Source organism: Culex quinquefasciatus, chromosome 3 (genome assembly GCF_015732765.1).
Source record: "Culex quinquefasciatus strain JHB chromosome 3, VPISU_Cqui_1.0_pri_paternal, whole genome shotgun sequence".
Taxonomy (NCBI): Eukaryota; Metazoa; Arthropoda; class Insecta; order Diptera; family Culicidae; genus Culex; species Culex quinquefasciatus.
The window spans coordinates 192,911,808-192,921,726 of NC_051863.1; the positions used below are offsets into that span (position 1 = coordinate 192,911,808).

The 9,919-nt window shown below is 34.6% G+C and overlaps 1 protein-coding gene across 1 annotated transcript; it reads right to left on the reverse strand.

Annotated features, from left to right (window-relative positions):
• Positions 1 to 3,049: 3,049 nt before the first annotated feature.
• LOC6030999 (transcriptional regulatory protein AlgP) lies at positions 3,050 to 9,707 on the reverse strand. Its single transcript, XM_038262790.1, has 4 exons — positions 9,573 to 9,707; positions 8,522 to 9,171; positions 8,199 to 8,326; positions 3,050 to 3,515 (listed from the first exon to the last, which is right to left on the reverse strand). The coding sequence occupies exons 1-4, from the start codon at positions 9,601 to 9,603 to the stop codon at positions 3,254 to 3,256; spliced, it is 1,071 nt and encodes a 356-aa protein (XP_038118718.1). The 5' UTR covers positions 9,604 to 9,707; the 3' UTR covers positions 3,050 to 3,253.
• Positions 9,708 to 9,919: the final 212 nt, after the last annotated feature.

Sequence of the window (9,919 nt, forward strand, 5' to 3'; positions counted from 1 at the left end):
ACGATGGTTGGTTTGACGTTGCAAGGTTGGCTGGGGTGTACGGTCGAGTAGGTCGAAAATGGAAGACCGAAGGAGGTCGAAGATGAATGGAAACGGAAAAATATAAATAAATCATGGAATTTATATTTTAATCTTTTCTTTAATTTTTGTGTATTTTACATTCATTTGAATCCAAAAACTATATTGAAATTATATTGACACAAAAAATATATTGAATTATATTTAAATTCTTCTGGGTTTCACATCCGGTGGCTATTTCAATTTAATTAAATATCTATCAACTAGGGAAATTTTCGTATGCTTGGCAGATGAGAAACTCGCACCTAACTTCATCCATTTTTTCACTATTTAAACAATTTATTTTGTTAATCTTTTGATAGAAAAGTGCTTGCTCCACGGCTTGTTCACTTCTAATTGGGTATTGCGCGTATTCCCGAAAAAGACACGCGGCATACCAGCCTCGAAACGACGCGCCGCACTTTCGGCATATGCGCGCTGTCAAATCCCATACTGCACGTTTCGAGGCACGTTTTGTTTTTGTTGATCTTCTTCTTCGAAATGCCGCGCGGCGTGTACCTTTGAGAGAAACGGACAATACTAAAGCCCTATATGTAAATTAATCCTTTGAGGTCGTTCGAAGGGTCATTGTACTCAAAAAAATAAGCTTTATCGTTGTGAACAATAATATCACAAAATGTAATTAAAGCTTCATTTTAGGATCCAATTGATCCACATGAGCAAAAAGTTGGCACCGAGTTATGAATTTTTGAAGGAATATGTTTTCCTCGATGTTTTCATTGAAAAAATATTTTGTCAGGTAAAAACGAATTTGTAATCAAATTCATTTTCTGACACTGAAACAAATTCATTTTCTGACACTGAAAATTGGGCCATTGATTTTTGAGAAATCGGCAAAGTTGAAGTTGAGTTTTGGATTAGGTTTGGTGACCCCAAGACTCGCCCCAAGAAAACTTCAAATTTATTGTTTCAACAAATTTTGGGGGCTTGTATTTCAGGAACTAAAAGACAAATCTTAAATGCTTCTTGAGCGATTTAATAAATAGTAAATTTCCCTCGAAATTTCCTTAGCTTTATAAAAACTATATTTTCAAAAACTGGCACTCATGTTTTAATGTAAAAATTAAATGAGAAATTGTTGTTTTATTTCTCAAAATCGAACTAAAAGTGGCTATATCTTGGGCTATATAAAACTCGGAAATAAAGCTACTAAAAAAAACTTCGATTCAACTGGAAACGGCAAAATGCTAAAAATAACTGAATTTAAAATTATATTCTTATTTTTCATTTTATATTAAACCGAATAACGCCTAAATCATGATTACTGATATTATTCTTTCAAAAATATAGAAAAAAAATCTAAGAATTTGTTTAAAAAAATGTTTTTATCAAGTTCTCTAAAAATATTTGCAATAACTTAAATCGAAGAAACTGTGCTTAAATAAAAATTTCAAATTATTTTTTCCTGCGATTTCAATATTTTCTTCATGTTTTCAAAATGTAAAAAAGTTTTCATTCAGAACGAACAACGATTGGATTTTATTAAACATTTTAATTTCTTATATATAATTAAGGCAGATGCAAATATTTAAAAAAGTTTTTGTGTTTTTGTTTTGGGGGCAAAAAATTTAAATAACAAACCATAGTCTTCACATTTAAATGAAAAAGTGTTTCAAAAAATCTAAGATCTGACAAAAACAAAAATTTTATCGAAAAAAAAATTTTGCGTCGAAAATTTTCAAAAAATCTTTAGATTTTCTAATAAACCCAAACATGCTAAAAATGATTTTTAACGCAGAAGAATGTATTTTAATTTGATTTCAGCTGGTTGCACTTCAATTTTCAATGAAATTTTGAAGTTTATTGTAAAAATATTTTATTTGCCCCCTGATTTTTCGGGCCGATTTTGAAGGGGGGGGGGGGGGGGTGACAAAAACTTTTAAAAATATTTGTACCAGGATAAGGACCTTTTAAAAAAAAGTCTAGAATTGAAAATCATGCTTTATCTATAGTAATTTACCCATACTCACAAAAAAGTTTAAGGAAAAATTTTTGAAAAATATTTGAAATAGCTTAATAAATTTAGTTGAACTATTTCATGTGCACTAATTTTTAAAAATTAAAAACTGCGACATTTAAAAAAAAAATTAACTAAAAATGGGTTTAACTTGAAAACGTTGCACTTTATCAAAATTTCACTAAAATACTTTTTGATTGCTAACTTGATTTTACATCGAAAAATGAAGTTGAATTTTTTTTGCGACCAATATTTCGATTTTTTGAAAAAATCAGTATTGATCCAAAACAATGAAAAAAATGAAAAAATCAGTATTGATCCAAAAATTCATAACTCGGTCAAAGATTTTTTGCACACTCAGAAAATTTCTGAAAAGTTGGCATTTGATGTCCCCTAAAACATATAAAAAAATAAAACAATTAAAAATAGTATTTTTTTTTGCAAATCAGGTTTGAGTGACAAAAAGTGAAATTAAAAAACACCAATTTTTTACCGTGTATCATTTTTTTCAGTGTAGTCCTTATCCAAACCTACAACTTTGCAGAAGATTAATTTTTTTTCAAAAGATACAGATTTTTGAATCTTCATAAATCATTTTTGTATGGACAGCTGCAAAATTTGTATGGAAAATTATATGGACAAACTAATGATGCAAAATGGCTTCTTTGTGCATACCGAAGGCACCAAAAAAAAAGTTTCAGCCGGATTGAAAAATACAAAAATTAAAATTTAAGAAAAAATACCTATTTTGTAGAGAATTGCTCACCAGCATGAAAAAAATGATGTTATTTTTATTTCCTCTATAAATATTATGTGAAAATAAGTATGGCGTCATCCATAAAGTACGTCACGTTCTAGGCGAGAATTCACACTTTCCTGATTTTCCAACTATCCCCCATCCGCCGCGTTCCAACCGGTATTGATTTGAATACCAACTTCATCCGATTGGTTGTCATCGATGAATCATCAAAAAAGCCTAGAGAAATTTCGGAATGCAACAACAAAACTCACAAATGCAGTTGTTTATGTTTTTTTTTGCTGATTTTTGTTATATTTTCTTTCCTCAGCTGTGAGAAAAAATCCACATCCATCTCTCTCCCTCTAATCTGGTGGCGCGCGGAATCGGTGTTCCCCCCACAACCAGGCAGGTAAACCACACATCCTTCTTAAGAGTACAAAGAACTGAAAAAAGCTAACGACGCGACACGGGCCCACTGCTTAGATGATTCCGATCTTGTTGGCAATGTCCAAGGCGTCGTAGTCGCGCGCCAGCCGCACGTACGCCTTCTTCTTGCCGTCCGGTCGCACCAGGGTGTTGATCTTGGACACCTTGATGTCGTACAGCTTCTTGACCGCGGCCTTGACGTGGTTCTTGTTGGCGCGCAGATGGATCAGGAACACAAGCGTGTTGTTGTCCTCGATCTTCTTCATCGCGGCTTCCGTCGTCAGCGGGTACTTGATGATGTTGTACGCGTCCATGCTGTGTGGAGGGGGGAGGGGGAGAGAGATTTGATTAATTTGTTGTGTTTTACTCGGGTGGATTGTGACGTTCACTTTCCAAGCGGATGTCTCAATCTTTAAGTATATTGACTAGTTGGTGTGTGGTAGACAATAGTTGCAACGGAAAGAGTTTTGCTCTAGCACTCGACGAAAGAGGGAGGATTCCAACAAGTTGAATTCACCCCCTTCAAATTGAAGGTCGAATGCAAACTTGGAGTAGCGTTTTTCGAGTAGTTTTCGTTCACGCAAAACGGACATTAGGTATAAATTCCTAATTTTTAGTATTTTTTGAACTTATGTTCTAGCTTGTCAAATTATACCTAAAAATTAGTATTTTTTTCTTCCTAAAATTTAGGATTTTTTTAGAACACTGAAGTACTTCTTAAAAATTCCTAAATTTTAGTATTTTTTTTAGTTCTAAAATTGCGATTCACGTTTTGACAAGTCAAAACAAAATAATTTCGTGGCTGTGAGTTGGTGTTCCGCAGTGCTGCTGAAAACTTAGGAACTTTGGCAAGGTAAGTTTTGTGCAGGAAGAAAAGTGGCTCTCCGGTTCTGCACGGAGAACGGAACCCGGAGCATCCTTGTTAGAGGAAGTGTGGCTCGCGTACTTGTGGAAGAGGAGGAGGAGGAGGACGGAACCTTCAACTCCCGGCGGAATTAAAAAAGCCGCCACTTCCCTCTCGTGCTCTGGAGGACGGATCTCGGGACGGATATTTGCGGAAGAGCTGGAAAGGGGAAGTATAAACGGACCCCAACCGTGGAGATTGTGCGACCATGGCGATTGTGTGAATGAAAAGTTGTATCGAGTTTGAGTTTGACGAACCAATTTTTATCTTTTTGTGATTTGGTTGGACGTTGCGGGTGTGTGTATGTATGCGTTTGAGAAAGTGTTCGTGTGTGTGTGTGTGTGTGTGTGTGTGTGTGTGTGTATGTGTGTGTGTGTGTGTGCTCGTGTGTGTATGAGAGACTGAAAGTGAATGGGTGGGGGTAGACGAAGAGAAAGAGAGAAATAAAATGAAAGTGGGAGAGAGAAGAGGAGAGGGAGAGAAAAAGTGGGAAAGAAGAAAGAAGAAGAGGGAATGAAAGAGAGCGAAAATGGGAAAGGAGAGAGAAAGTAGAAAAGGGAGAGAAAGGGGAGTTTGTGAGAGAAGGCTGGAGGGGAAGAGCGAAAGAAAATGTGGGAAAGAGATAGGGTGAGGGTAGAGGAAGAGAGAGATAGAAAGTAAGAGAGAGAAAGTGGGAGTGAGAGGGGCAAAGATGAAGAAAAGAGAGATAAGAGATATAGTTGGAGAGAGAGTAGGAGATGGAGAGATAGTAGGAGAGGGAGAGATGGTAGGAGAGGGAGAGATAGTAGGAGAGGGAGAGAGATATTAGGAAAAGAGAGAGTAGGAGAGGTAGAGAGAAGGTGGGAAAGAGAGAGGTGAGAAAATATAGGAGAGAAAGAAAGGGAGAGAGGGTAGGAGAGAAAGAGAAAAAGTTGAATTGAGAGGAAGGGAAGAGAGAGATAGCAGGGAACAGGAAGAGCGAGAAAATAGAAAGAGAGGGGAGAGAGAGAAAATTTTAAAAATCTCTAATTCCAAACATTTTAAAACTCCAAAAATCTTATATTCTACAATTCCAAATATTTAAAGATTAAAATGTTGAAAGTGTAAAAATATTAAAATATTAAAATAATAAAAGATATTTAAAATAAATAAATATTGAAATATTAAAGATATATTAAATAATATTATACAAAATTATAATGTTAAAATATTCAAATCATTAAATATTTATTTTAGGTACGTACATTTATGCAAAAGTTGTGTTTTATGTAAATAAAAATATTAATATCATTTAAAATTTTGTTTTTCTTCTGCCAGCATAACTCTTGGAAAATACCTAATTAAAAAATGAAAATATTGAAATATCAAAATATTAAAATATTGAAATATTAAAATATTAGAATATTAAAATATTGAAATATTGAAATATTAAAATATTGAAATTTTAAAATATTAAAACATTAAAATATTAAAATTTTAAAATATTAAAACATTAAAACATTAAAATATTAAAATATTAAAATATTAAAATATTAAAATATTAAAATATTAAAATATTAAAATATTAAAATATTAAAATATCAAAATATCAAAATATCAAAATATTAAAATATTAAAATATTAAAATATTAAAATATTAAAATATTAAAATATTAAAATATTAAAATATTAAAATATTAAAATATTAAAATATTAAAATATTAAAATATTAAAATATTAAAATATTAAAATATTAAAATATTAAAATATTAAAATATTAAAATATTAAAATATTAAAATATTAAAATATTAAAATATTAAAATATTAAAATATTAAAATATTAAAATATTAAAATATTAAAATATTAAAATATTAAAATATTAAAATATTAAAATATTAAAATATTAAAATATTAAAATATTAAAATATTAAAATATTAAAATATTAAAATATTAAAATATTAAAATATTAAAATATTAAAATATTAAAATATTAAAATATTAAAATATTAAAATATTAAAATATTAAAATATTAAAATATTAAAATATTAAAATATCAAAATATTTAAATATTTAACTATTGAAATATTAAAATACTGAAATATTTAACTATTAAAAAATTAAAACATAAAAAAACCAAAATATTTATAAAAAAGATAAATTTAATATTAAAAATAAAGATGCATTGAAAAAATAAAATATAATTTAAATTTTAATATTCATTTTTAGGTGAGAACATTTATGAATTAGTTGTGTTTGATATAAATAAAAATATTAATATCATATAAACCATTGTTTTCTTCTGCCTGCATATCTAATTTGATCTTTGATTATTCTTAAGTATAAGTAATTTTCGATCCCTCACGTTTATAGAAAATACCTCAAATTTAGGTATTTATGCCTAGAAATAAGGAATAAATGGTCCGCCATCTTTGATTATACCTGATTATCAGTAATTTTGGATCCCTCACTTTTCCAGAAAATACCTCAAATTTAGATTTTTTTACCTAAAAATTAGGAATAATAATGGTCCGCCATCTTGGATTATACCTGAATATCAGTAAATTTGGATCCCTCACTTTTCCAGAAAATACCTCAAATTTATGTATTTATACCTAGAAATAAGGAATAATCATGGTCCGCCATCTTGGATTATACCTAAATATCAGTAATTTTGGATCCCTCACTTTTCCAGAAAATACCTCAAATTTAGGTATTTATACCTAGCAATAAGAAATAACCATGGTCCGCCATCTTGGATTATACCTAAATATTAGTAATTTTGGATCTTTAACTTTTTCTGAAAATACCTCAAATTTAGGTATTTATTCCTAAAAATTAGGAATAATAATGGTCCGCCATCTTGGATTATACCTGAATATCAGTAATTTTGGATCCCTCACTTTTCCAGAAAATACCTTAAATTTAGGTATTTATACCTAGAAATAAGGAATGATCATGGTCCGCCATCTTGGATTATACCTGAATGTCAGTAATTTTGGATCCCTCACTTTTCCAGAAAATACCTCAAATTTAGGTATTTATACCTAGCAATAAGGAATAACCATGGTCCGCCATCTTGGATTATACCTAAATATCAGTAATTTTGGATCCCTCACTTTTCCAGAAAATAACTCAAATTTAGGTATATATACCTAGAAATAAGGAATAATCATGGTCCGCCATCTTGGATTATACCTAAATATTAGTAATTTTGGATCCCTCACTTTTTCTGAAAATACCTCAAATTTAGGTATTTATTTCTAAAAATTAGGAATAATAATGGTCCGCCATCTTGGATTATACCTTAATATCAGTAATTTTGGATCCCTCACTTTTCCAGAAAATACCTCAAATTTAGGTATAAATACCTAGAAATAAGGAATAACCACGGTCCGCCATCTTGGATTATACCTAAATATAAGTAATTTTGGTCCCCTCACTTTTCCAGAAAATACCTCAAATTTAGGTATTTATACCTAGCAATAAGGAATAACCATGGTCCGCCATCTTGGATTATACCTAAATATTAGTAATTTTGGATCCCTCACTTTTTCTGAAAATACCTCAAATTTAGGTATTTATTCCTAAAAATTAGGAATAATAATGGTCCGCCATCTTGGATTATACCTTAATATCAGTAATTTTGGATCCCTCACTTTTCCAGAAAATACCTCAAATTTAGGTATAAATACCTAGAAATAAGGAATAACCACGGTCCGCCATCTTGGATTATACCTAAATATAAGTAATTTTGGTCCCCTCACTTTTCCAGAAAATACCTAAAATTAAGGTATTTTAGTTCTACAATTATACCTAAAATATAGGAATTCTCGTACTAAAACGCTATTAGTAATTTTATTACTAATAGCCGATTAGTAATAAAATAACTTATTGCAGTCAGGTTCGATTATACCTAAAAATTAGGAATTTATACCTAATGTCCGTTTTGCGTGTTGGTTGTTTCCTTCTTTTAGTATATTGATTAGTTGGTATGTTGTAAACAATAGTTGCAACGGAAGGAATCTTTATCTAGCATTCAGTTGAGTTAGATGAGTTCATCGAAAGGAAAAACATCTTCAAGTTTTTTGTGAGGAATGCACACTTTAAAACACAGAATTCTCAGTTAACTTACCGGCTACGGGTCGGCACCGACTTGCGCGGGAACTTGGGGTTGCGTGGCAGACGCAGAGTACGCGGCCGGCGGAACTTGACCGTGGTGCGGATCTTGCGCAGCGCAGTTCCGAACGCTCCCTTGACCACCTGCAAAAAGATAGGTTGTTAGTATGCCGAAGAATTGTTGACCGAAACATTCCCGGAAGAAGAGATCGTATCAGTTGGAAGACTAAAAGTGATTTCACAACTTTGCTACCGCAAAGTTCAAGGAGATTCCCTCTTCAAGGTTTTCATCATTTAGGAAGAAGTTACGGGGGGCGCCTTTTGTTGACCAATACTGACCTTGGTCTTGGTGCGCTTGGCCCTCAGCAGAGCGGCGGCACGAGCCTTAGCGGCACCCTTCTGCACCTTGGCCTCGATGGCCTTCTTGTCGCCCTTGGTGGCGGCGACCTTCTTGGTGGCGGGCTTCTTCGCGGCAGCCTTCTTCGTTCCGGCAGCTCCCTTCTTCTTGGCGGCAGCAGCTCCGGTAGCACCGGCCTTCTTGGCACCGGCGGCACCCTTCTTGGCAGCGGTCTTCTTCGGGGCTGGCTTCTTGGCGGCGGCCTTCTTGTCGCCAGCCGCAGTCTTCTTGGCCTTGGCGGCGGCATCAGCAGCCTTTTTGGCCGCAGCCGCCGTCGGAGCCTTCTTGCCAGTAGCGGCACCGCTTCCGGCAGCAGCCGCTCCCTTCTTAGCGGCGGCACCCTTCTTGGCCGGTTCGGTCTTGGGGGCAGCGGCCGGAGCCTTCTTGCCTCCCTCGGCGGCCTTCTTGGCAGCCGGAGCAGCGGCCTTCGAATCAGCAGCAGCCGGACGCTTCTCAGCTGGCTTCTTCTCGGCGGCAGCCGGCTTCTTCTCAGCAGCTGGCTTCTTCTCCGGAGCGGCCTTCTTCTCGCCCGAGCCGGAAGCAGCAGCGGCCGCCGCTGGCTTCTTCTCCTTCTTTTCGGCCGGTTGGCCCGCTACAAAGAAACAAAAGCAAAAAAAAAAAACACAATCAGTCAACCATCACGAAAAAAATCAACCCGCCAAAACAATCCGGAACACCGTCGTCAAAACAGCCATCAGAAATCTAGTATTCATTGCTTCTTCCACGATTGGATCAGAGAGATTCCCTCTAGAAGTGAAATTTCATCACGGTAGGCCTCGTCCATCAATTTTATTTACATCTCCCAAAAAGCACTTCACTCCCTCGTGGCGTACACAATCGCACCAATCAACACGCAAATTTCGCCCAAAAAACCACGAAATTCCCAACTTTCACGCACGCTCCCACACCACCGCCACAAATCCTCACGAAAGCACACAATTTCACACCACTTAGTCGCCATCGAACCCCGAAAAATCCATAATTTTCGCTTACCGGACTTTTCAGACGGTTTCTTCGGAGCCATACTTGTGATGGAAAAGAGCTGTCAACGAAAAGGAAGCCTCGACGACAGTTTCTTCTTCTTCGGCGTTGCGGTGTTTTTCTTCTTGCTCTGCCCCGGAAACGTAAACTGTCAAAATGGGCAGTGCCATCTGGGTGGTCGATCCGGAAAGCTCGCGTGAAAAGTGATCCAGCAAGTAGGCAATCCGCACAACAACAAAAAAGGTAAACTATGAGCCGAGGGGAACGACACAGTGAAATATCGTGGATTTTGTATAAAATTCCACCATTTCTTTCAAATCCGATTGAATCTGACTCAGCGTGTGAAATCCAACAAATCC

Bases quoted from the DNA above. Each gene is read 5' to 3' on its own strand.
- LOC6030999 (XM_038262790.1), bottom strand. From the start codon at position 9,603: ATGGCTCCGAAGAAACCGTCTGAAAAGTCCG. The intron at 8,327-8,521 runs GTCAGTATTGGT...ATCTTTTTGCAG, and splicing joins CCAAGCGCACCAAGACCAAG to GTGGTCAAGGGAGCGTTCGG. The intron at 3,516-8,198 runs GTAAGTTAACTG...CCCTCCACACAG, and splicing joins TCGGTGCCGACCCGTAGCCG to CATGGACGCGTACAACATCA.